The 27,859-nt window shown below is 44.9% G+C and overlaps 1 protein-coding gene and 1 long non-coding RNA gene across 3 annotated transcripts in view; both read right to left on the minus strand.

Annotated features, from left to right (window-relative positions):
• Positions 1–2,849: 2,849 nt before the first annotated feature.
• LOC119930638 lies at positions 2,850–6,504 on the minus strand. The gene is made up of 3 exons (XR_005451845.1): positions 6,413–6,504; positions 3,433–3,505; positions 2,850–2,887 (listed from the first exon to the last, which is right to left on the minus strand). It is a non-coding gene; the product is annotated as an uncharacterized LOC119930638 (long non-coding RNA).
• A 1,756-nt stretch (positions 6,505–8,260) lies between these two features.
• The window catches only part of MTO1 (mitochondrial tRNA translation optimization 1), a 36,886-nt gene continuing 17,287 nt past the window's right edge, over positions 8,261–27,859 (minus strand). For both annotated transcript variants that reach the window (XM_038747866.1, XM_038747856.1), the window contains 8 exons: positions 26,754–26,866; positions 26,194–26,384; positions 25,525–25,655; positions 18,166–18,370; positions 17,505–17,676; positions 14,397–14,515; positions 11,725–11,885; positions 8,261–8,542 (listed from right to left, as the gene is read on the minus strand). In XM_038747866.1, the coding sequence (XP_038603794.1) occupies positions 8,381–8,542; positions 11,725–11,885; positions 14,397–14,515; positions 17,505–17,676; positions 18,166–18,370; positions 25,525–25,655; positions 26,194–26,384; positions 26,754–26,866 (1,254 nt within the window). In that variant the 3' untranslated portion in view covers positions 8,261–8,380. The remainder of the gene's footprint in view (positions 8,543–11,724; positions 11,886–14,396; positions 14,516–17,504; positions 17,677–18,165; positions 18,371–25,524; positions 25,656–26,193; positions 26,385–26,753; positions 26,867–27,859) is intronic.

Consider the following 27,859-nt stretch of genomic DNA (forward strand, 5'->3'; position numbering starts at 1 on the left):
TTCCTTGCTGCTGGCAGCCTGAGAGGGCACTGGTTGTGGAACTAGCCTGATTATTAATGAATGCCTAAACACTAATAAAACATTTCAATTAAGGATTGCCCACCACCATACTGAGTGTTTGGAAGCAACTTTTTGTTAGTCACGCAATCATTGTTAAACCGTGTAACCCTTTTAGTTAATCTTGCATCCCTGATATCTAATGTTCCTCCACGTAAGTGCTGCTTCTAGTTTAATGGACTTTAAAGGGACCACTTACATTTGAATTTTTTTTTTCAGGAGCAGATGGTATGGGCCACTTACTGATATTTCAGGAGTGGTTAATGAACTGGAGTCAGCATAGCCTGGGGGCTTAATACAGTGTTCTGTGCACACAGTGTGGTCAAATCTGACAGTGGAGAGCACAGGGCTGGGTTCTAGTCCTGGATCTAGTGTGGGGTTGTGGGTAAGTCACTTGTTTCATCTGTAAAATGGGGATTAAGATGTCCCATTTGATAAGCATTGTCCAAGGTGATGAGCTTGTATGTAAGCCATCACTTAACACCACCAACATTTGGGAGATGAGCAGGAATAGGGCAAACAATAGGGCTTGAGCAATGTGCTATTGGCTAAGCACCAGTGTACTTGCCTCATGGGTTTGTACTCTTAATTCCTATTGTACAAATGAGGTAATTGAGGCAAGCATCTAAATGACATGTTAAGAATACAGGAATTAGAAATCCAAGTCCTGACTCCCACCCATGTGCTCTATCCACTAAACCAATGTGTGATGTGTCCTTGTAAAGTAGGGTGAAGGAGCACCAGTGACATTTTATCAAAACAGCATCCTGGTCTTAACACTTAACTAGAAAATGCAGACACCCAGCAGAGTACACTTGATACTCAGTTTTCTAGTAATTAGTTTTTAGAGCACCTCTGCCCTACCTTTGTACACTAAGTGAAGTCACAGCATATTCTGGATAAAAACAGTAGTTTAAAACTAGTAATGGCTTTTTTTTTTTTTTTGCTTTTGCTTACTATGGGGCCAGGTGCTATATAGGTGTGGCTTAGAGCCCAGATCTGAGTCCATGTTTTTCAAATATATGTAATCCCACAAACTGGATCACTTAGATAATGGCCAACATGGCTTAAAATGTGAACTTGATTAAAACAGATCATCCCAACTTTCTGTATAAAGCAGATAGTTTCTACTTTGTTAAAGCCGGGCTCATTAACCAGAAATTTGAAGTGAAATATGTTGGTTGCCTACTGTTAGGGGGAAGATGGCACAGTGAAGGTTGACAGAAGGATAGGAAAGACATTTTTAAAACGTAAAGGGATAAGATGGGATGGAAGCAGATTTCTCCAACCTGTGAAAATGTTATCAGTCACGTATCAGCCTAACAGCACATAGGGGTAGACTGGCAACACAATTCCTGCAGACTTGTGATTGACTTGGAGTTTTGTTGAGAAGTGGAGAATCAGCTTTTCTAAAACACACTTGTATAGAATTATCAAAACACACAGTAATGCCATTATTTCAACAAGCTTGATAGTCTAACCTCAACAGCCAGCAGGATGTGGGGAAAAGCCCAATCTTCATTGATTCAATTGAATTTATTGAGCACTTACTGTGTTGCAGTGTGCTGAACAAGAAGACGTTCCCTGTCCACAAAGTCATTAATATAAACTACACATATGTCCACAAGTGCTGTGGGGCCTGGAGGGGGAATGATTACAGGGAGCAAAGCAGGGTGAAGCAGAAGAGGGAGAAGGAGAAAGGAGGGCTTCTTCGCGAAAGGTTTAAGATTGCTCTTTGTGGCATAATTATGGTATTAAGGAAATATGGGCCAGGCACTGTACTAAGTGCTGGGTGGATTTCTAGACTGAGCCCACTGTTGCGTAGGGACTGCCTCTATATGTTGCCTGCTTGTACTTCCCAAGGGCTCTGCACACAGTAAGTGCTCAATAAATGTAATTGAAGGAATGAATAAAAGCAAATGGGGTTGAATCCCTGTCCCAAGTGGGGCTCACTGTCTCAACCTTCATTTTACAGATGTAACTGGGGCCCAGAAAAGTGAAGTGACTTTCCCAAGGCCACAGGAGTCAAGTGGTGGAGCTGGGATTAATACCCATGAGCTTCAGACCCCCACATTAGGCCATGTTACTTTCATGTTCACTGATTTACCTGATATCTCTAACATCCCTTTAGTACTGGGGATGTGTCTTGTTTATTGCTATATTGTACTCTCCCAAGTGCTTAGTATAGTGCCCTGCCCACAGTAAACTCAATAAATTGAATGAGTTTTCTGAACAGATCAATCATGAATTTATCCAAACCCCTTGAGCCTACTGGTATTTTTGAACTGTTTCTGTAGGAGTAAATTCCACAGACATACCAGCATTTAGCCATTAAGTATATTTTTCTATATATTACAGCATGGCTCAGTGGAAACAGCACGGGCTTGTGGAGTCAGAGGTCATGGATTCTAACCCCGGCTCTGTCACATGTCTGCTGTGTGACCTTGGGCAAGTCACTTCTCTGAGCCTCAGTTACCTCATCTGTAAAATGGGGATTGAGACTGTGAGCCCCACATGGGACAACCTGATCACCTTGTATCCCCCTCAGCGCTTAGAACAGTGCTTTGCACATAGTAAGTGCTTAACAAATGCCATTATGTAAAATGATACACCATCTGTGATTACTCAGAGCTTTGAAGTGGTCGCCTGCTGTCACTTAGTGGCACCTATTTATTTCACCGGGCTAATGGTACTTTGGTACCGATCAGTTATAATATTCATTCATTCATTCAATCGCATTTATTGAGTGCTTACTTTGTGCAGAGCACTGTACCAGGCGCTTGGAAAGTACAGTTCGGCAACAGAGACGGTCCCTACCCAACAACGGGCTCTAGAGGGGGAGACACAACAAAACAAGTAGATAGGTGTCAATACCATCAGAATAAATAGAATTATAGCTATATACACATCATTAATATAATTAATATGTACAAATATACACAAATGCTCTGGGGAGGGGAGGAAAAGTCGGGGGCTCATTCTGGGAAGGCCTGGAGGAGGTGAGCTCTCAGTATTAACCTGAAGACCTGCTGAGTGCAATGCACTGTATCTACATCCTTGGGAAATCAATCAATCAATCAATCATTTATTGAGCGCTTACTGTGTGCAGATCACTGTAGTAAGCGCTTGGGAAGGGCAAGTTGGCAACATATAGAGACGGTCCCTACCCAACAGTGGGCTCACAGTCTAGAAGGGGGAGACAGAACAAAACCAAACATTAATAAAATAAAATAAATAAAATAGATTTGTACAAATAAAATAGAGTAATAAATATGTACAAACATGTATACAGGGAAAGCACAATATAAAGCAAACACGTCCCACCTGCTTACAGTCACAGACACTTGGAGAAAATTATGAACTGCAAATATATACCTGTTAAATCAGACTTCCATTTCCAAATGACGAACAACCCAGACTTCTTGGGGCTTCAGAAGGCTGTAGTGCTCTGTAATAAGAAAGGTAATGCAAGCTTTTCGTACTAATAGCAATTGCATTCATTTGCAAAGTAAAGACAGAATGAGTGGGACTATTAAAGATGGAATTTATACTAATAAAAACCTGTTGGTAGCCTTTAGATAACCACGACTAGGTCTTCAAGGCAAAAATTCCTCTAAAACTAACTAGGGTGCTATATTCTGCTGTTTTGGGAGAGTGGGAGACTCCTTCTGCTCTTCCCATCCAGTGGGAATGCTCAGCATGCTGGGAACAGGGACTGCATGGAAATGGGTTCAAATCCCAGCTCTGCCAATTGTCAGCTGTGTGACTTTGGGCAAGTCAATTCACTTCTCTGTGCCTCAGTTACCTCATCTGTAAAATGGGGATTAAGACTGTGAGCCCCCTGAGGGACAACCTGATCGCCTTGTAACTTCCCCAGCGCTTAGAACAGTGCTTTGCACATAGTAAGCGCTTAATAAATGCCATCAAAAAAAAAATGGAGAGGGGTTTTGTTGCATTGGCATAGTGGGAATGGCTGCCAGCTGAAGCAGAGTGGCTTAGTGATAAGAGCAAGAGCTTGGGAGTCAGAGGACGTGGGTTCTAATCTCAGCTCTGCCGTGTGACCTTGGGCAAGTCACTTCTCTGTGCCTCAGTTACCTTCTCTGTAAAATGGGGATTAAGACTGTGAGCCCCACGTGGAGCAACCTGATTATCTTGAATCTACCCCAGCACTTACAACAGTGCTTGGCACATAATAAGTGCTTAACACCATCATTGTTAGTTGGAAAGAATTGTCCTAGCACACCTGTTGCCCTGCGATAACCTCCTTTTTATGGTTGGGGTGAGAGAAATAATGGGAAAAATAATAAAAGGATTTAGGGTGAATGAGGAGCCTGTTGTTGGGTAGGGACCGTCTCTATATGTTGCCAATCTGTACTTCCCAAGCATTTAGTACAATGCTCTGCACACAGTAAGTGCTCAATAAAACGATTGAATGCATGAATAAATGAACAAAACATGAAGCTACCCCCTGGAGCCTGAGTTGATCCCACCTGATCAATCAATCGTATTTATTGAGCGCTTACTGTGTGCAGAGCACTGTACTAAGCGCTTGGGAAGTACAAAATGGCAACGTATAGAGACAGTCCCTACCCAACAGTGGGCTCACAGTCTAAAAGGACTAAGGATTAAGGACTGGGAGGGATGGGATGAGGAGAGAGGGGGTGCACCATTATTACTGGGAGTAGGGACCAAGGACCATTTCTCCCTGTGGGTGGGTACAGGGGGGATCAAAGAAGAAGAGGAAGAGTTTCCCTCCTGTTTCTGGTGGCCATACATTCATGTTCCCCTCTAGAAAGGCTGGTTCTATACACAGCACTGGGACCAGCAAAGAAAGGGCTCACCATTCCCCAAAAGAGTGTCCGTTGTGGGCAGGGCATCAATCAATCAATCAATCAATTGTATTTATTGAGCACTTACTGTGTGCAGAGCACTGTACTAAGCACTTGGGAAGTACAAGTCGGCAACATATAGAGACAGTCCCTACCCAACAGTGGGCTCACAGTCTAAAAGGGGGAGACAGAGAACAAAACCAAACATACTAACAAAATAAAATAGAATAGATATGTACAAGTAAAATAGAGTAATAAATATGTACAAACATATATACATATATACAGGTGCAGTGGGGAAGGGAAGGAGGTAAGATTGGGGGGGATGGATGAATGTGTCTACCAATTCTATATTGTACTCTCCTGAGTGCTTAGTACAGTGCTCTGCACACGGTAAGCGTTCAATAAGTAACCATTGGCGATGATGATAAAGGGGGAGGACTGGGGAGCGTGTACTTAGGGTCAAAGTGGATCCAGAGAACTCCAAATCGGCCCATGGGCCCTTGATTAGATCAATCAATCACTTATTGAGTACTTTACTATGTACAGAGCACTGTATTAAGTCCTTGGGGGAGTACTCACTATAGTTCAAATTCCAGGCAGTTTGAAAATGAAAAACATTAGTAGCCTTGTCGGATCTGTGTTTTAATAATATTATTCTGGTGATAATAGTATTTAAGTGCTTACTATGTGCCAAGCCCTTTCCTTCTTGGCGCTTACTGTCAGGAGGGAGAACAGATATTTTATCCCCATTTTACAGATGAGAAAACTGAAGTACTGAGAAGCTAAATGAATTGCCCTAGATCACAGGGCAGGAAAGTGACAGAAGAGGGATTAGAACCCAGGTCTCTCTTCTGACTCCCAGCTCTGGGCTCATCTGACTTGTCCATGCTGTTTCTATACACTGGGAATCCAGATTTCCTCAGTGCCGTAAGAGGTAGCCATTTCGTGGTGCTGTATTCTATCATTTCCCATTAATAAGCTTCAGTCAGCTCAGTGTCAATGCTCCATTGTGTCGAGGAATTAGGACATGAAGGTTCGGGAGGAGAACATACGCGGGGAAACCGTGGGGGGAAAAATGTAAAATTTCTTCGTCTGCCTCTGCAGATTCTGTTGTGATACTAGGTCCCTACCAAATCCCAAGTTTTGTCTCAGACGTATCTCAAATCTACTGAAATCTGTAAGCACTAGGACTTACAGATTTCCTCAAGAGAAAAGTAAAAATTGCAGGTCTGGTTGCATAATTTAAGGAAAATAAAAACAAGAAAAGCAAAGAAGTGGCATGGGCCTTAATTGGTCCGGGAAGGCTGGGGACAGCCATAGTGATGGATAGGGGAAGTGACTGGAAGGAAGGCAGTGGTCTGACTCTCTTCTCAATATCCACAGATTCTAAAATTCTCACTAGATGTAATCTCCAAGCAGATACTCAAAACGTTTCTTTACAGAAAATTGCTACGATTACATCTTTGAAAATTATGCTGAATCCCGGCTGCTTAGTCACAGAATAAGGTGATCTAAGATCTTACCACTTTTCAGAGATCTCTCCTGAGGAGCAGCCTGGCTCAGTGGAAAGACCATGGGTTTGGGAGTCAGAGGTCATGGGTTCTAATCCTGGCTCCGCCACATGTCTGCTGTGTGACCTTGGGCAAGTCACTTAACTTCTCTGAGCCTCAGTTAAGTCACCTGTAAAATGGGGATGAAGACTGTGAGCCCCACGTGGGACAACCTGATCACCCTGTATTCTTCCCAGCGCTTAGAACAGTGTTTTGCACTTAGTAAGCGCTCAACAAATGCCGTCATTATTATTATTAAAGCACCCTGTAAGAGGGAGTTAAGCTACCCCAAAGGGTTGTTAATCTGCTCTGCAGGGTCAACAGTCACAAAGGGTACAGAACTCTTACCTTTGATTCCTAGCTGCTTGCTTTAACTGTCACTGGCCTCCTCACTGGACATCACATAGACTAGTTAGAGATTCAAACTCAAGATAAGTGGCAAAGGTGGGTTAAAACTACAGGCAGGCCACTTTGCCGATGGCTATAATGTGCACTGCCTGCAGCTGAAGATTCAAAAAATGAGCAAATGGGTACATTTTGGATGACAAAATATTATTAAGCAGCAATTATGTTGAACATGGGGGCATGTTAAAAAAGTTAAAGACTCAGTTCCTCCCCTCTAGTTTACAACCTTAACCTGGATATCCTTCACTGGTAAAGTTAAACCCCAGAAGATCTTTCCAAATAGTTAATATTGTAGTGTGATCAGATGGCCAAGCACTGGTCTTGTCCCAGCTATTACTACACATGAGTCATCTTCTTGAAGTGTTGCTCGGCCCATATTTCCTCTCAAAAACCCTCCACTGGCTTCCCACATCCCTTCGCATCAAGTAAAACACCTCACATTTGGTTTCAAGCCTCTCCACCCATCTCCCTCACCAGACACTTTGCTTTCTTCACCCGTTACCTCTCAGCTTGCTCTCGTCCTTCCTCCCAAGCAAACCCCTAACTGTACCTCGCTCTCGAATGGCAGGGGATGGGGAGGGAACTGAAATAACTTTCATAGAGAGTTTGAGAATAAGTGGAACCTTGCTACGTGGAAAATGAAAGAACACATTACCTTCCACACTGAAAGACAATCCTTATAAAGAGAAAAACCAGAGAAAGAGGAACTCATTACATTACGGTTGAATCAAACACGGAGACGAAGGGAGGATTAGCACCAAATCCTCTCTGGGGAACTTTTCAGGTGGGGCAGCGTGCTTTCCTGAAAAGCTGAAATTGAACTTGCAGAATTTCTCCATCAGCAATTGGAACCATCCTCAAATACACGAAATGAGGGAGAGGCACTTCTGTGAGAAAATTACTCTAAGACATCAAATGCCACTTATATTCACATTCTTACTTGATTTAATTGAAAAAAAAAATCCTCTAAGATTAAATCAAGAACCACCAATTTCAAACCGACTCAAATGGGCACAGTAAATGAGTATTACAGCTGTAGATGGTTTTCCTTAAGATCGACTTTCTCTTCACACATCCCGGTTATTGTTTGGAACTCCTTTGTCTTCTTCCAGTCTGGTAAAAATTTACTGTGATTCATACCACAAGACTTGGCTTTGGACTGGTATTCCTTGACAGAGGAGTTCTTTTGGGTGAGATCCTCTTTTGACCTTTTTTTCGGTTTGTCAGACTTCATATGAAATATTGGGCAGGCACCTAGAGGCAATGTGAATCAGTGCATTTTTTCACTGATTCAAAAAATAAATAGTACAGCTTGCTCACTTGCTAGTGGGCATTGCAACCCACTGGAAAAAAAATTACATCAGTAGCTGAGATAGAAGTTTGGCCCTTTGCTGTGTCACAGAGCAATAAGTCATGCAATAGGCTAGTTTAGTAGCTACCAAAAATTATGTTACTATAATTCTGCTACACTCCTCTGTGCAACTGTTTAAACTGAATCTTTCAGAGGCTCTTCACAAAGTCTCAGGCAGCCGAATGCTAAAATTTTCTCCTTTGGAGTCTGTGTGCGCCATGTCCGTGATGAGCAGTTTGGGGCAAATCTCCAAGAGTCTCCTCCTTTTGCTGACTGCTTTTCACAAATCTCAACAAATTAATGATAGCAGCTGGAGTTACACCGGGGATGCGGCTAGCAGCTCCAATCTAAGGATTAAGACAAGTAAGCACAAAGTCATTAATCAAATATCACAAATAGAGCCTTATGTGCAGATACGAAAGCCTGGCATACTACCCGAGTGAACACATCACTCAGAGCTTGGCCACAAATTTTTCTGAAAATAAATGATACAAAATGTTCTTATGCCCAAATACTTACTATCTGGCAGTGAGTCCCTTAGAAAAGTATACTCTAAATACATGAGACTTTACATTTGCAAAATGAGCTACACTTTTAACTGTGCTCTCCACTTTACAGACAATAAATGAAAGCCTACAGAGGTGACTGAAGTGCTGAAGGACACAAAAATTATGGGACGGTAGTAGTTTGTGTAGCTCCTCAGAAATTTTAGTGATTTGGAGACAATGCAATTCTCCCTCCTTAGGAGATCCAATTTATTAACGATGAAAACTTATGATGAAAATATTTCCAGAGCCCAGCTAGTTCTGAGCAATGTATATTATTATATTGTAGTATTTTGTTAAGTGCTTACTAGATGTCGAGCCCTGTACTAAGCACTGGGGTAGATACAATGAGATTAGATGCTATCACTGTTTCAGACAGGGCTCACGGTCTGAAGGAGAATAGTTATTTAATCTCCATTTACCTCCATTTAAAGATGAAGAAACTGAGGAACTGAGGCAAAGAAAGGTGATTTGCCCAAGGTGTCACAGCAGGCAAATAAATGGCAGAGCTTGAATTAGAACTCAAGTCTCCTCACTCCCAAACCTGTGTTCTTTTCATTAGGCCATGCTACTGCTTTAATGGTTTTTAGGACAGTGCTCCTTCCCAAAGCAGGCATGCAATAAATATGATTACTTGTTCTTTTTTTAAAATTTTATAGCTACAAAACAAAACGCGGGTTTTTTTTTTACCAATGCATTTTATACCTATTATCTTTTACCACCAAGCACTAGGGTAGATACGAGACAATCAGGTTGGACACAGTCCATGTCCCACATGGAGCTTACAGTCCAGGTTCATTTTACAGATGAGGTAACTGAGGCACGGAAAAGTGAAATGACTTGCCCAAGGTCACCCAACAGCCGAGTGGCAGAGTTGGGGTTAGGACCCAGGCCTTCTGACTCGCAACCCAATGCTCTTTAGGTCATGCCACTTCTCACACTGTCGTACTTCTGGCTTCGTAACATCCCTGACGGAGGGACAGGCTGGAATTTTAGGCTCGTTTTATATATGAGGAAATCAACTGAGAGATTAAACCCCTCATACAAAATCACACAGATTGGTGGCATTGTTATTAGTCTTAGTTCCCCAAATAGACTGATAGGGAGATGGGGTGATAAATGGAGGGAGCAGTGGTGGCAACGGAGGGTTTATTAGGATTGGGAAGACATGGGCATATTTGAAAGCAGTGGGGAGGGTGAACAGTTGAAGATGGTGGTTGGGGAGGGAAAAAGGGAGGAGGCAAGTATTTTAATAAGGTGCGAAGGGATGGGGTTGGATGTGCAGGTCGAGGGCACAGATTTGGAGAGAAGGAAGGAGATCTCTAGAGATACTGCTGGGAAAGATGGGAGAGTTGAAGAAGGGGCAGGGGAGATTTTAGGAAGATCACACACAACGGTTTCAATTTTGTCAATAAAGTAGGCGGCCAGGTCATTAGCAGCAAGGGACTGGGGGAGGCAGGGGGACAGGGGATTGGAGAAGGGAGTAAAACACCTGGAACTGGAGAGGGCAATGAACATGGGTGTCAATAAGGATGGAAAAATAATTTTGGCGGGCAGAGGAGAAGGCAGAGTTAAAGCACATAAGGATAAACTTCAAGTGGATGAGGCTGAGCTGATACCTAGATTTCTGCCATCAGCGCTCTGGTTCATGCACAGAAACGAAGGAGGTGAACTGGGTTGTGGGTCGGTGACATGAGGTAGATGAACGGATAGGGGAGTGAGTGAGTTCAATTCAGTAGAGAGGGTGGTGGTGAGCATCAAACTGGACATCAAGGGAAGGTAGTTTAAGTATGGAGGCTAAATGGGGCATAATGACTTGAGAAAATGGGATGGGGTCAAAAGATCCTATCCCACCTGGATTACTGCATCGGACTCCTTGCTGACCTCCTAGCCTCCTGCCTCTCCCCACTTCAGTCCATACTTCACTCTGCTGCCCAGATCATTTTTTAAACAAAAACATTCAGGACCACCACTCCTCGAAAAACTCCAGGGGTTGCCCACCCACCTCCACATCAAACAAAAACTCCTCACAATTGGCATTGAAGCACTCCATCACCTTGTCCCCTCTTATCTCACTTCACTACTCTCCTACTACAACCCAGCCCGCACATTTCGCTCCTCTAAAGCTAACTTCCTCGCTGTGCTTCGATCTCGCCTACACCTTGCCACTGACCCCTCGCCCATGTCCTGCCTCGGGCCTAGAATGCCCTCCCTCCTCAAATCCGATAGACAATGACTCTCCACCCACCTTCAAAGCCTTATTGAAGGCACACCTCCTCCAGGAGGCCTTCCCTGACTAAGCTGCCTGCTTTCCTCTTCTCCCACTCCCTTCTGTGTTGCCCAGACTTGCTCCCTTTGATTTTCCCCCTTCCAGCCCCAAAGCACTTGTGTACATATCTGTAATTTATTTATTTACTTGAATGTTTATCCCCCTCCCCAAGACCGTAAGCTCGTTGTGGGCAGGGAATGTGTCTGTTTATTGTTGTACTGTACTCTCCCAAGCACTTGATACAGTGCTCTGCACACAGTAAGCGCTCAATAAATACGACTGAATTGAACTGAAGATCGGAGGTCTCTGGGGGCTGGGGGGAGCAGCACAGATTTGCGCGGAGGCGATGTGTGGGAGAGAAAGCAGGTGAGGAGGTTGTGGTCAGATAGAGAGATTTCAGAGTTGGTGAGGGAAGAGATTATACAGTGACCAGAGATGAGACTGAGTGTGTCTCTAAATTGGTGAGTGATTGTGGTGGGGTGGAGCAGCAGGTCAGTTGCAGTTGAAGAGTGATAGAAAGAAGGGTCTACAGGAACATCTATGTGGATTTTGAAGCCCCCAAGTTGGGATGGAGAAAGAGAGAAGGAAGGTGAGAAAGGGACCAAAATGGTTAAAAAAGTTGGACGGAGGACCTGTGGGGTGGGGGATGACCGTTACTAGAATCTGGAGTGGGTGGTGGAGGTGTATGATATGGGGTCCCTACCCGTTTTCTTACCGTCTGCGGGCGATTAGAATTCAGTTTCTCACGCACTTCGTGGGACAGTGACACGGTCTGGATACTCATGTAATCTAAGTCTTCGGGCAGTTGGAGAGCTTCATCTCGCCGCACTTCTTCTATTTCCTGCTGCTGAAGGGATATCGTTGCTTCATATATGGCTGGTGGGCAAGAGCATAAAAGAAGACTTTTAGCATACTATATACTACAAGAACGTACAGAAAGCTGCACAAATAGACAACGGGGAACAGAAGTAGAAGGACCATGGAGCTCTGATGAATAAATGGAGAATACAGAAGTGGTGTGACCTAGTGGATACAGCACAAGCCTGGGAGTCAGAAGGAGCTCTGCCATTTATCTGCTGTGTGACCTTGCGCAAGTCACTTCACTTCTCTGTGCCTCAGTTCTCTTAGCGGTAAAATGGGGATTAACACAGTGAGCCCCATTTGGGACAGGGATGGTGTCCAACCCGATTTGCCTGTATCCAATCCATTGCTTAGAACAGTACCTGGCACACAGTAAGTGCTTAACAAATGCCACAATTATTATTATTATTATTATTGCATTTATTAAGCGCTTACTATGTGCCAGGCACTGTTCTAAGCGCTGGGGGGATACAAGGTAACCAGGTTGTCCCACATAATCCCGGCTCCACCACATGTGTGTTGTGTGACCTTGGATAAGTCAACTAACTTTTCTGCACCTCAGTTACCTCATCTGTAAGATGGGGATAAGAGTGTGAGCCCCATTCATTCACTTGTATTTACTGAACGTTTACTGTGCGCAGAGCACTGTACTAAGTGCTTACCCACATGGGACAGGGACTGTCCCACCACTTAGAACAGTCTTGGCACATAGTAAGCGCTTATCAAGTACCATAATAACGATTACTATTATTATTATAATTTCAAGGGCCCTCAAGGCAGGAATGGACCCTGGATTTAGACCTCAGGACCCTGAGGCGGGGGGAGAAAATGAGTTTGGGAGAGCAATGCGGACAGTGCACTTTCCGGTTTGTATGTTTTTGCTCCATGGGAGACCACCCCCTTCCTCAGTGCATCATCTAGCCACGGAGCAGCCGCATTTCCAGAACGGAGTGCAGGGAACCAGGGCACGTGCACAACAAAACAAAACATGTGGACAGGTGTCAAGTCATCAGAATAAATAGAAATAAAGCTAGATGCACATCATTAACAAAATAAATAGAATAGTAAATATGCACAAGTAAAATAGAGTAATAAGTCTGTACAAACATATATACAGGTGCTGTGGGGAGGGGAAGGAGGTAGGGTGGGGTGGGAAGGAGGAGAGGAAAAAGGGGGCTCAGTGAGCCCACTGTTGGGTAGGGACTGTCTCTATATGTTGCCAACTTGTACTTCCCAAGCGCTTAGTACAGTGCTCTGCACACAGTAAACGCTCAATAAATACGATTGACTGATTGATTGATCTCTTCACAAGGTCACACTGCTTCCCCAAGATTAAAGCCCCCTTGTTCAGAGAAGTAGTAAACTTTGTGCTATTATTATGTACTGCACGGAAGCACCATGACCTAGTTAGAAGAGCACAGGACAGAGTCTGAGGACTTGGGTTCTAACCCTGTGCCTGCCAATTGCTTGGTGTGTGATTCTGGGCAAGTCACTTAACTACTCTATGTCTCAATGATTTAATCTGTAAAATGCGGATTAAATCCTCCTTCCTCCAAATTAGACTGAGCTCAACTTAGACTGTGACGGTGTCCATCCTGATTACCTTGTATCTACACCAGTGCTTAGAACACCACTTGAAACATGGTAAACACTTAATGATGATGATAATAATATTTACAAGGAGGAATAAGTCTGCACTGGAGCCAGTGGTAGGGTTCTCTAAAAGCCTAAAACCAGCAATAAAATTCTGCCTTTTTGCAATGGCTACAGCTCAGGACTTAACAACTTGCAGTCCCTGTATCAACTGCTGCTGCTGGCACGGACACCTTTTCAACCAATCCACTGACGGTATTTATTGAGTGCTTATTGTGTGCGCAGCACTATAACTAAGCGTTTGGGAAAGTACAGCACAACAAGAGTCGGCAGATACTTTCCCTGCCCAGCATGAGCCTCAGGGTCAAGAGGATTGTAATTTTCAGTCCGCTGCCCCAAGCCCGCATTCGTCTCCCTCCCGGGATCTCTCTTTCCACCAAGAGAACGTGAGAATTCGTACCTTTCCAATGCCCAGGATTTTCCCTGGAGCTACCACTGAAGGTCTTCCTCCCCAGTTATTTTGGAGATCTGTAAATATAACACCCACCTAGAAGTTGCTGGGATTGGGCACACTTTATCAGTGGAAAAATATTAAATTCACTGGTTATTTTAGGACTGGTCCCTCCCAAATTACTGATGACGGAATACAGGAAAACCCCAAATCTAAGGGACCAAATGACTAGATTATATTTCCAACTCTAGAAAGAGAGGGTTGGGAATTCGGGGGAAAACAAAACAAAATTAAATGGGCGAAAGAAACATGTTTAGGTACCCTGGGTAGGTACCCAGGGTAAGAATAGAGTCCATTGGGGGTTCTCTGTGGAATAAGTTCTTCACCTTTGCAGAGCTAACAACAAAACTGTTAGGAGTCATTACTCCTAATTTGAAACAGTTTGGAAAGTGCCACATAGGTTTTCCATTTTGTACTTTTACCTTCTATTTTTAGTCTCTCTGTTAGTTCTCTACTTTCAACAAACTTCTTTAAGGGATCCGGAATCGCTTTTGCTAGTTTCTCCATGTCGACCTCTTCGTACATTAGTACGTCCAGAGCGCTGTAAGAACCCAAGAGTTTCAGTGTCAGTAAGACAGAAATTACAGAAGGCATTTATTAAAGAGATCGTTCTCATAGTGCCCACTTGGAGGAATGCGCTGAACTAAGTGGTTGCGAAGTCACAAAAACAGAAAAATAACAAGTTCCCAGTTCACAAGGAGCTTACTCTAGTGGGACAGACAGACACAAAAATGAATACGGGCAAATTCATTCATTCATCCATTCAATCGTATTTATTGAGCACTTACTGTGTGCAGAGCCTGTACTAAGTGCTTGGGAAGTGAAAGTCGGCAACATATACAGACGGTCCCTCCCCAACAACGGGCTCACAGTCTAGTAGGGGGAGACAGACGACAGAACGAAACATGTAGACAGGTGACAAAACATGTAGAAAGGTGACAAAATGTTGATTTCCACAGAGGCAGCACAGGTTTCCAGCAATGTATCTCAGGGACCTGGTGAGTTGGAAAGGCTGAGTACTAATGTATTTTAGTTTATCTTAGAATTGTGCTTGGCACATAATAAATGCTTAATGTCACTATTATTATTATTATTACCAAACAATTGAACAAAATCAGTCTCACCTTCACAATATCGATAAAATCCACCCTTTCCTCTCCATCCAAACTGCTACCACGTTAATACAATCACTCATCCTATCCCGCCTGGAATACCGCATCAGCCTCCACAATTTAAATGAATAAAGAAGGCAATAAAGAGAAGTAGGTTGCCCTAGTGGAAGGAGCTGGGTTCTAATCCCAGCTCTGCCACTCTTCTGCTGTGTGACCTTGGATAAATCACTTCACTTGTCTATGCCGCAGTTACCGTCATCTGTAAAATGGGGAAAAAGACTATGAGCCCCATGTGGGACATGGACTATGTCCAACCTGATTATCTTGTATTTACCCCAGTGCTTAGTACAGTGCCTGGCATAGAGTTAGGGCTTAACGGGGAATGTGCCTGTCCATTAAAGCAGCATGGCTTAGTGGCTAAAGCACGGGACCTGGGTGCCAGAAAGTCTTGGGTCCTAATCACGGCTCCGCCACATGTCTGCTGTGTGACCTGGGCAAGTCACTTCACTTCTCTGGGCCTCAGTTACCTAGTGTGAGCCCCAAGTGGGACAGGGACTGTGTCCAACCTGACTACTTTGTATCTATCTCAGTGCTTAGAACAGCGCTTGGCACATAGAAAGCGCTTAACAAGTACCATCATTATTATTGTGCTTTGCACTCTAAGTGCTCAGTAAATATAACTGAATGAATAAATGAGCAAATGCTACTAAAAGAATTTGCATGTGACTGTTAGGACATCTTAGCACTCAATTCTTTAACTCCGTAATTAAAAGCAGTGAAGAGAAAGGAAGCTACAATCAGAAAATGACAGAAACATAACAGGAAGACGAATGGCTTATACAGTCTAAGAAAGTGCATATTTGAGTACTGATTTCCTCATCATTAGGGCCAAAACTGCTACTGATATTTGGTCTGTTCTAAAGCTCACCAATCCCTTACCATATAGTGAAACCTCAATGTAACAAGCATGGCTGTGGTACACCTCATTAAGCTGATAGGAACACAAACAAATTTCTATTAACCAATGGTATTTATTGAGTGCTTACTGTATGCAGAGCACTGTACTAAGTGCTTGGGAGAGTACAAAACAACAGAGTTGGTAGACGAGATACCTGTTCACAACGAGCTTATATGTTATTATTTAATATAATTAAGGGAATTCTCTTAATATAAGAGAAGCGGTGTGGTTTAGTGGAAAGAGCATGGGCTTGGGAGTCGGAGGTCATGGGTTCTAATTCCGACTTCACCAGTTGTCAGCTGTGTGACTTTGGGCAACTCAACTTCTCTGGGCCTCAGTGACCTCATCTGTAAAATTGGGATTAAAACTGTGAGCCTCACGTGGGACAACCTGATTACCTTATATCTACCCCAGTGTTTAGAACAGTGCTTGGCACACAGTAAGTGCTTAACAAATACCATTATTAATATTATTAATGCTTAATATTATAATTAATATTATTAATGTAGTGAATTCTCACTTAACTGAGCATTTTTCAGAATGTGGTATGCGCTCATTACAAGGTCTTCTGCTCACAATCGTTCATGTCTGTCTGTCTGTCTCTCTCTTCTTTCTCTCCATAGGCTAAATAGCAAAGCATCTCAAGCTTTTTTCTTACATGTGACAATACCTTAGACATCTGTTAGATATGCCATCTACATCTAAATTAGAATGGAAGTATCTTGGAAAGCAGAGACTCAGGTTTTCTTGAGAACATTTCAGAGCAGCATGGAAAACAAACTTTTCGCTTTTTCAGTCCACCACATCAGAAGGGACTTTCATTATTACAACTGAAAAAATTTTACAGTATGCAAACAGAGTTGCCTAAGACAGAAGTGTATGAGAAAAGGAATCCTGGGGAGAGATCAGGAGCTACGGTTCGTATTTTGAAAATAAAACAGTATGGGAAGTGTACTAATGTCTGTCTCCCTGTCTATACTGAAAGCTCCGGTGGGCAGGGAATGTGTCTACCAACTCTGTTGTAGTCCCCCAAGAGTTTAGTACAGTTTAGTACTCAATAAATGCCCTTGGTTGGTACGAATCTTGGCATTCTTGATGCTGTAACTGTTGGAAATAAAAAGATCACAGCCATTTAAAAACAAAATACAAAGTAAAAAGGGAGGGGGAAACAAGCGGTTAGCGTAAACTCTCTAAATTACATATTTACTAGAGAATCTTTCCTAGATTGAGCCAAGTGAGAATGAGCAGTACCCAAGGAAGACTTAACCTTTCATTCATTCAATCGTATTTATTGAGCGCTTACCGTGTGCAGAGCACTGTACTAAGCGCTTGGAAAGTACAATTCAGGAACAAATAAGAGACAATCCCTACAACAGGCTCACAGTCTAGAAGAGGGGAGACAGGCATCAAAACAAGTAAACAGGCATCAATAGCATCAATATAAATAAGCGGAATTATACCTGCAAGGGACGCTTTTATTGACGCTGATGGGAAGCTCTGGGATGAGTCTGCTCCATTTTGTGCTGGAGAACTGGAGAGATTTCAGTACGGAAATTCCCTCCTCTAAAGAAGCCTTCACCAGCGAGGCTCGTTCATACCTCTTTCGGGACACGCAGCCAGCTTCCTCATAGCCTACAGAAAGACACACAGAAAACAGCAGGAAACACACGGAACAACACACATTTTGCCAAACAAAATGTGTATGGCAGCGGCGTGGCTCGGTGGAAGGAGCCCAGGCTTGGGAGTCAGAGGTCACGGGTTCTAATCCCGGCTCCGCCACTTATCGGCTGTGTGACTTTGGGCAAGCCACTTAACTTCGCTGTGCCTCAGTGACCTCATCCGTAAAATGGGGATTAAGGTGGTGAGCCCCAGGTGGGACAACCTGATCACCTTGTATCCTCCCAGCGCTCTGCTTTGCACATAGTAAGCGCTTAACAAATACCATCGTTATTATTAAACAGTTCGGCTAACGAAAGATCTCAATCAGTCAATGATACTGATTGAGTGCTCACTGTGTGCCGAGCACTGTATTAAGCGCTCGGGAGCGGACAATACAACAGAGTTGCTATACCCGCTCCCTGCCCGTAAGGAGCCCGCGGTGTAGACGGAAAACTGAGCTACCTCGAAACGTAAGCCTGCTGTCGGCATTATCAGGTCGCAGAGACAGACGAAACTCCGCTCGACTGGTGAACATCCGGTACGGTTCACTGGTGCCCAGGGTGGTAAGATCATCAATTAAAACCCCAATGTAGCCTTCTGCGCGGCTGATGATAAACGGAGGTTTGCCACGGACTTTCAGGCTGGCGTTGATCCCGGCTACCACTCCCTACAGAGGAAATCGAGTGTTCAAAGGGCTATCGTGAAACTAGGGCAGGCGGTATCTCAAAAAATCAACAGCGCTACAGTCAAAAGGAAGGTTACGTGTATTATCATGACGTACAACCTCACTTCTGTGATTTCAGTTCTTTACCAGTGGAGTGGAATGACTCTGTATGGCAGTATAAGGATGAAAAGTCTTTTAGACTGTGAGCCCACTGTTGGGTAGGGGCTGTCTCTATATGTTGCCTCATCTGTAAAATGGGGATTAAGACTGTGAGCCCCATGTGGGACATGGACTGTGTCCAATCTGATCAGTTTGTATCTCATCCAGTGCCTGGCACATAGTAAGCACTTAACAAATACCATGAAAAAAATGGCATTTGTTGAGCGCTTACTATGTATAGAGTACTGCATTAAGTGCCTGAGAGAACAATGCGACAGTTGGAAGACACATTCCATTCCCAAATGAGCTTCCAGTCAACAGGTTGAGACAGATATCGCTCAAAGGTTACATATCCGAGTGCACAGGTGATGCAGAAGGGAGAGGGAGCCGGGAAAGTGAGGATTTAATTGGGGAAGGCCTCTTGGAGGAGAAGTGACCTTAAAAATATTTTGAAGGTGGGGAGAGTGGTGGTCTGATATATATGGAGGGGGAGGGAGTTCCAGGTTAGGGGAAGGACGTGGGAAAGGGGTTAGCGGCGTGATAGGAACGACTGGGGCACAGTGAGTAGGCTGGGCTGAAGTAGGATATCGGTGAGGTGAGGTGAGGATGGGGAAAGCTGACAGTGTTTTAAAGCTGACAGTAGTTTGATGCAGAGGTGGATGGGCAACCACTGGAGGTTCTTGAGGAGTGGGGAGACATGGACTAAATGTTTTTTTAGAAACTCTTTACTGGAGTCCATAATGCACAGGAACTGACAATCTAATCCCACCAATTCTTCCTTACAGACATTTTGAGGATCTGCCTCTTGCTCTCTACCCAAAGTGCCCCCGAATCATTCAAACACTCGCCACATCATAGTTTATGTTAGTCTCCTCTCTGTTCTCTCTACCTCCAACCTCTCCCTTCCTCAGTAGGTACTCCATGCTGCTGCTATCTTCCCGAACTGTTGCTCGGCACACACCAAATCACCCCTCTCCTCAGAACCCTCCCACAGTTGCCCATCTCCCTCCGCACCAAATGAAAACTCCTGACCATTGTCTGCAACGCTCTCCCCCAGCCCTTCTTGCCCCTTTATACTGTAAGCTCCCTGTGGGCAAGGAATGTTCCTACCAACTCTGCCCACGCTAAGTAGTCAATAAATTCAATAACTCAAGCACTCATTGATTAATGGATTGATTTTCACCTGCTGAAGCCCAGCTCAAACTCTTTGCTCCCTTCACACACTTTTCCTTCCGTACCTGACTCGTCTTGCCTGCCTGCCTCTGACTCCTTGCTTGTGCTGCCTGCAGACTGCAACTCCCTTCCAGGATTGCCAGCTGCCGAGAAAACATTTTGCAAACCTGATGAATAAAACTTATGACTTTCCAACTTTTTTTCCCTGACAGAAGGAGAGCAGTGGAGGGCAGGTGTTCTACAGAGGGGGCAGCTGTTTACGAGGGAGTAGCCAGTTTTCCCAGTGTGGCGGCCGCCTGCACTCGTGAACACTGTGACATTTTTACGGGATTTTGGGCACAGCCAACTGTACTTTTTAAGGACATTTGGAAAAACCTGCTCCCTTCCCCCTTGAGCTGTCAGATCTCAGTCTAACTCACCTTTAAAGCTTAAAATCTCACTTCCTCCAACAAGTCTTCCTTGACTCACCAGTTACCTTGAACTCTCGCATACTCAGTTACATCCATCCTTCGCATTTGCTTTTATTTGCCTGAATTTAATTTTATTTATTCTGGTTCCACTATTAGTAAATAACTCCCCTGTTAGGGCGTAAGATCCTTCGGGGCAGGGGACATGATCTGGGGTTTCTCCTACACTCAGTACAGCGTTCAGTACGATGTATTGCACTCAGTACTAAATAAATATCCTTATTAATAATATGAAGCAGCGTGGCCTAGTGGATAGACCACGGGCCTGGGAGCCAGAAGGTCCTAATCCCAACTCTGCCACTTGTCTGCTGCGTGACCTTGGGCAAGTCACTTCGCTTCTCTAGGCCCCAGTTACCTCATCTGTAAAATGGGGATTCAGACTGCGCGCCCCATGTGGGACATGGGACCGTGTCCAACTTGATTAGCTTGTATCTACCCCAGCGCTTAGAGCAGTGCCTGGTATATCATCATCATCATCACCATCATCATCATCAATCGTATTTATTGAGCGCTTACTATGTGCAGAGCACTGTACTAAGCGCTTGGGAAGTACAAATTGGCAACATATAGAGACAGTCCCTACCCAACAGTGGGCTCACAGTCTAAAAGGGGGAGACAGAGAACAAAACCAAACATACTAACAAAATAAAATAAATAGAATAGATATGTACAAATAAATAAAATAAATAAATAAATAGAGTAAAAAAAATATGTACAAACATATATACATATATACAGGTGCTGTGGGGAAGGGAGGGAGGTAAGATGGGGGGATGGAGAGGGGGACGAGAGGGAGCACTTAAGCAGATATCATAGAAAAATGATGATGATGATAATAATAATAGTGGTATTTGTTAAGTGCTTACTCTGTGCTAAGCACTGTCCTAAGCGCTGGGGTAGATACAAGGTAATCCGGTAGAATACAGTCTTTGCCCCACATGAAGTTCTCAGTCTAAGCAGGAGAGAGAAGAGGTAGTGAAGCCCCATTTAAAAGGTGAAGAAACTGAGGCACTGAACAGTTGAGGGCCTTGGCCAAGGTCACACAGCAGACAAGTGGTGGAGCTGGGATTAGAACCCAGGTCTTCAGACTCCCTCCCAGGCTCGTGCTCTGCCCACTAAGGCATGTTGCTTCTACTACTACTACCACCACCACCATCATCAGTACTACTACCATGGTTACTTACTGCTACTTCTAGTAATAGCGGGACAGATTCAATCATTGGGTAGGGACTGTCTCTATATGTTGCCAACTTCTACTTCCCAAGCGCTTAGTACAGTGCTCTGCACACAGTAAGCGCTCCATAAATACGATTGATCGATTGATTGATTGATTGGCAGTCACCTAAAGGACACCAGGGCTCCCAACAACCCTTCCTTCAGACTGGAGAAGGACCCAATCAATGGCAGCACGAAGCCATCAGCACTTCTGGCATGTTGAGAAGGTGACCGTCGTTGTGGCAATAGCCGTAACTTGTGTGACGTTGGTCTGACCTGTGAGAAGCCCCAAATCCTGCTGCTCCCATTTGCACCTGTCACTTTTTTAAAAACGGTATTTGTGAGGTGCTTACTATGTTCTGAATACCTATTACATAATGATATTTGTTCAACACTTATTTTGTGTCAAGCGCTGTTCTAGCTACAAGTTAGTCAGGCTGGATACGGCCCCTGTCCCACATGGGGCTCACAGTAGGAGGGAGAACAGGTACTGAATCCCCACTAGGCAGCCGAGGAAACTGAGGCACAGAGAAGTTAACTGACTGGCCCAAGGTCACTTAACAGACAGCAACGTGGCTCAGTGGAAAGAGCCCAGGCTTTGGAGAGGTCGTGGGATCGAATCTCGGCTCCACCACTTGTCAGCTGTGTGACTTTGGGCCAGTCACTTCACTTCTCTGGGCCTCAGTTGCCTCATCTGTAAAATGGGGATTAAGACTGTGAGCCCCACGTGGGACAACCTGATCCCCTTGTAACCTCCCCAGCTCTTAGAACAGTGCTTTGCACATAGTAAGCACTTAATAAATGCCATCATTATTATTATTAACAGGAAAATAGCAGAGGCAGGATTAGAACCTAGGTCCTCGGGCTCGCAGGCCCATGTTTTGTCCACTACGCCACACTGTTTCCTATCTTTTGTATTTTTGTTCCCCTGTTACCACCCCTCCCTGCCACCCCTCTTGTTTTCAGTCTGTGAACTCCACTGGGGGCCAGGGACTGCCGCAAGAGCTCATCTACATTTTTCTTTTCCAAGCCTTAATTAGTGCTTTGCACATAGTAAGCACTAAATAATACTACTACTGCTGCTGCTACTACCACTAAGTCTTTAGTCAGAATGCCTTGGGCAGGCAGGGATTGCTCTTCTGTTGATATGATTAGCAAACACTGTGAGGTTATCTCCGCACAGTCCTGCTTTAATGCCTGCATAAAAATCCAGCCAGGACTCAGGTCAGAACAACCTAGGCTAGAAGGATGAGAGGAACTTTACTTGCAATCCTCCATGAGCCGCACCGGAGTAATCAGTTGACTATTCCCTCAAAGTGCCAGAACATAAAGCGTGCACTGTGCATGGCATTATAAAACTGAACTTCTCATTTTCCCGCCACGATTTTCCCAGTCCTTCACAAAATCACCTTCCATCCTGATGATGATGATGATGGCATTTATTAAGTGCTTACTATCTGCAAAGCACTGTTCTAAGCACTGGGGAGGTTACAAGGTGATCAGGTTGTCCCACTGGGGGCTCACAGTCTTAATCCCCGCTTTTACAGATGAGGTAACTGAGGCGCGGAGAAGTGAAGTGACTTGCCCAAAGTCACACAGCTGACAATTGGTGGAGCCAGGGTTTGAACCCATGACCTCCGACTCCAGAGCCCGTGTTCTTTCCACTGAGCCACGCTGCTTCCTGTCTCACAACTATGGCATTATCCTTGACTCCTCCCTCTAATTCCACCCACGTATTTAATCAATCGCTAAATCCTGTCGATTCTATCTCCACAACACCTCCAGAATTCACTCCTTCCTCTCCATCTGAACCACTGACACACTGGTTCAAGTACCAGCCATATAATAATGATGGTATTTATTAAGCGCTTACTATGCGCAAAGCATATCCCGCCTCGACTACTGCACGAGACCCTTCTCTGACCTTCCTGTCTCCAATCTCTCCTCGATCCAGGTCCTACATCACTCTGCTACCCTGATCATTTCTCTAAAAAAAAAATCACTCTGCCCGTGTCTCCCCACTTTCCAAGTGCCTCCAGTGGTTGACAAACCCACCTTTGCTTCAAGTGGAAAGTACAACCCAGCCCCCACAGTTCACTCCTCCATTACCAACCTATTTACTCTCCCTCACTCTCACCTCACTTGCTGTCGACTCCTGGCCCACACCCTCCCTTCCCCTACAGGGCAGACAGCCCAGCACTCTCCCAATCAATGGTATTTACTGAGTGCTTATTGTGTACAATCAATCAATCGTATTTATTGAGCGCTTACTAACTGCAGAGCACTGTACTAAGCGCTTGAACTCTACTTGGGAGAGTACAACATTAGAGCTGGAAGATGTGACTCCTCACTACAGGAGAATTTACACACTAAATTCTAGATAGGGGAAATGGCACAGCAAAAGGGTATGTATGTAAGAGCTCTGGGGTATCAAAGGGGTATATGCCCAAGAGAATAGGCGACACAGAGGGGGGCGGGTGAATAGGGTGGAGAAATGAGGGCTGACTCAGATTACGTCTCTTGGAGCAGACATGATTTTAGTAGGGTTTTGAAGGTGGGGAGAGTGGTGGTCTGTCGGATATGAAGGGGTATTTCTATGGCTAGAGGGAGGATGAGGGCAAGAGGTTGATGGTGAGACGGATGAGATCGAGATACACGAGTAAACTGGTCTTAAAGGGGCAAAGTGTGAGAGCCAAGTGGGTTGCAGTACGAGATTAGCAAAGTAGGAGGACAGAGGATTGAGTTCCTTAAAGGCAGCTCATCTTCAAAGCCCTGCTGAAATCATATCTCCCCCAGGAAGCCTTCCCTAAGTTCTCACCCCTCCACCCGTTTTTCCCTCCCTGCTGCTTCTCCCATGCACTTTGTCTGTACCCCTTAGGCATTGAATGCCCCCTGCCAACATCACTGATGTACATATCCCTATACTTGGTTGTTTCCCTTATCCGCACCTTGTTTTAATGTCTGTCTCTCCTCGAGGACAGGGATCGTGTCTGCCAACTGAATTGTATTCCACTCTTCCAAGTACTTATGAGGGTGCTCTGCACACAGTAAGGGCTCAATAAATACCACTGAATGATTAAGACCTACCTCTCCCCCACTTGTCTTGTCTTATGCTGTCGAGTCGTTTCCGACCTATAGTGACACTACGGACACACCTATGCCAGAACGCCCTGCTCTCCATCTGCAATCGTCCTGGTAGTGTATCCACAGAGTTTTCTTGGTGAAAATATGGAAGTGGTTTACCATTGCCTCCTTCCACGCAGTAAACTTGAGTCTCTGCCCTCAACTCTCTCCCGTGCCGCTGCTGCCCAACATGGGTGAGTTTTGACTTGTAGCAGATTGCCTTCCACTCGCTAGCCACTGCCCAAGCCAGAAATGGAATGGGTATGCCTCTGCTTGATTCTCCTGTAGCCGAGGCTGGTAGAGTACTGGAAACTCTTCAGGTGCGACCTTGAGACTCCCCCATTTTCGTTTTTTTTTAAAAATGGTATTTGTTAATAATAATAATGACGGCATTTGTTAAGCCTTTACTGTAGGCGGAGCACTGTTCTAAGCATTGGGGTGGATACAAGGTGATCAGGTTGTCCCACACGGGACTCACAATCTTAATCCCCATTTTACAGATGAGGTCACTGAGGCACAGAGGAGTGAAGTGACTTCCCCAAAGTCACACAGCTGACAAGTGGGGGAGCTGGGACTGGAACCCATGACCTCTGACTCCCAAGCCTGTGCTCTTTCCACGGAGCCAAGCTGTTAAGCATTTACTACGTGCCAAGCACTGAAGTACACACAAAGCAATCACTTTGGACGCAGTCCATGCTCCCCTCGGGGCTCACAGTCTTAATCCCCATTTTACAGATAACTGAGGCACAAAGACCTGAAGTGACTTTCCCAAGGCCAAACAGCGGGTAAGTGGCAGAGCCGGGATTAGAGCCCAGGTCCTTCTGATTCCCAGGCCCATGCTCTATACATTAGGCTATGCTGCTTCTCTATTTATTCTTTCAGAAGTCTCATTTTATCAAGAGACCCAGACTACGATGGAATAGCCAAGGCCTCAAATAGGCACTCGTTCAGCTTGCAGATGAGGACCGAGGTCTGAGTTGCTATTTCGACTTAAATGTACACAAAAATAAGGCCACTCACTTGAGCTGCAGCTTCTTCATAACCGGTAGTGCCGTTGATCTGCCCGGCAAAGAAGAGCCGCTGAACCAACTTGGTCTCTAGGGAAGGAGTGATCTGACGGGGATCCAGGAAATCATACTGTACCCCGTAACCTGGCGCCAACAGAAGAATGTCAATCCAAATTAGGTACCTTCGCCTTTGGGAAAAGGGGCAGCAGTGCCATAAAATGCCCAGAAAACCCTCTGGGGGACCAAGGATGAGAGGAGTGCAGAGGGATGGGAAGCAGTCCCCTGTTAAAGCAGAGCTCTGAGCAATAATCTATATTCCACCCTCCTGGGTGGTGCAGAATTCTGGAGAGGGAAATGGAAAGAGCTGAATTATGGTGTCCCCCCAACCCCCGTAGACTGAACAATTGCTCTTAGGAATTACCCTGGAAAAGGACCTCATTCTGGAGGAAAAATGTTCCATGAAATAAAGAAATTTTAGGGGGAAAAAAAAAGGCAGAGAAAAGCTGCAATTTGTGACCCTTGGGTTTGCCTGTCAGGGCAGGACCTTGTTCAGTCCATTACTCCCTGGTCCTCGGTCATCTAAGTTTTGCTCCGAGCAACTGAAAGGAGGGTGGAGGCTCTCTCTACAGTCTGATGAAGTGGAGTGGGGCTGGATGAAAGGCAGGGTAGTTGCAACTGTTACCTGGCTGCACCATCTTGGCTTTCTCCAAGCCCTTGATGCGAGTGATCAGTTGTTCCTGGAGCTCGGCTGGTAGTGTCACTGATAACCCTTGCGGGTAGATGAGATCAGAATCCAGACCTTCAGGTTCTAACCAGATCTGATGTACCCGGTTTGGAAAGCGCAAAACCTTTGACTCAATAGAGGGGCAGTACCTGAAATGGGACATTAGCAAAACAAATAAACAAAAAAAAAAAAAAAAAGAAAAATGGACGAAACCCCCTCTCCACGAAACCCCCTCTCCACGAAACCCCTTCTGTTGCCACAAGGCAACAGATCCTAGAAATCTCATGAAGGACATTCAGTAGCCTGGGAGTCCTTACGTCCTTTTAGACTGTGAGCCCACTGTTGGGTAGGGACTGTCTCTATGTGTTGCCAATTTGTACTTCCCAAGCGCTTAGTACAGTACTCTGCACATAGTAAGCGCTCAATAAATACGATTGATTGATTGATTGATTACGTGCACCAGTCAGTAAGCTCACACTGAACATTTCACACGCTCACACTGAACATTTCACACCCACCGTGGTCCTCTCGTTGTCTCCTTTACATGATTATTGAGGTGAATATTTTCCCGGACAATCTGCTCCACTTCAGAGTTGGTGAATGTCAAGTAACATGGGAGCTGGTCCTCTGGCTAAAACAAAACCATGAGTTGGATTATTCACAATACTCGTTTACATCTCGCAGTACCTTTCACAAAAGATGAGTCTCGCAGAAATTTACAGAAAAACTTGGTGCTGATTATAAAGCGCTTACTGTGTGCAGAGCACTGTACTAAGTGCTTGGGGGAGTACGACATAACAATATAACAGATACGTTCCCTGAAAGCTTACAGTCTAGAGGATGAGTTTACAGAGGATGGTGGTTTGGTTCAAAACGCTGCTGTCGGCTGCAGAAGGCCAGGGAAAATGGTGAAGCAGGTGGGCCTCTTCCCCCACCTGGGGCAGGAGAAGAGAGCCCCCCGCCTCCTGTCCGGGACCCTGTGCCAACTAACCCGCGGCCTTCTGGCTGAGCAGCCCCCCGCTTCTGGCAAAAACTCTTCACCCTCGGCTTCAAGGCTGTCCATCACCTCGCCCCCTCCTACCTCACCTCACATATTTATTCTACTTATTTTATTAATACGTTTTGTTTTGTTCTCTGTCTCCCCCTTCTAGACTGTGAGCCCACTGTTGGGTAGGGACCGTCTCTATACGTTGCCAACTTGTACTTCCCAAGCGCTTAGTACAGTGCTCTGTACACAGTAAGCGCTCAATAAATACGATTGAATGAATGAATAAATGGCTGCGGCCTGGGCCTAGGGCCAATCCAGCAGAGAACCACTCACTGTACCAGGAGACGTGGGAAATTAAAGAAGCAGCAGAAAATGTGGCACCTATCTTCCAGGATGGAGGGCCCAACCTTAAAAGTGCTTAAAGTTTCTCTGAAGTAGGCAACACTATTCCCCCTTTACCTGCGAGTGGCCTAGGGTGAAAAAGAGCGGATGACTTTCTAAAGCCACGTGGTGCAAGGAGCCAAGATTAGGAAACCAGGACTCTTGACTCTCAGTTCCCAACTGCAGAGGCAGGTACTTAACAAAAGCACGTTCAAGCTTCGGGGGAGGGAATACAGGATGGGCCAATTTTGGGAA

This window comes from Tachyglossus aculeatus, chromosome 1 (genome assembly GCF_015852505.1).
Source record: "Tachyglossus aculeatus isolate mTacAcu1 chromosome 1, mTacAcu1.pri, whole genome shotgun sequence".
NCBI classification, from domain to species: domain Eukaryota; kingdom Metazoa; phylum Chordata; class Mammalia; order Monotremata; family Tachyglossidae; genus Tachyglossus; species Tachyglossus aculeatus.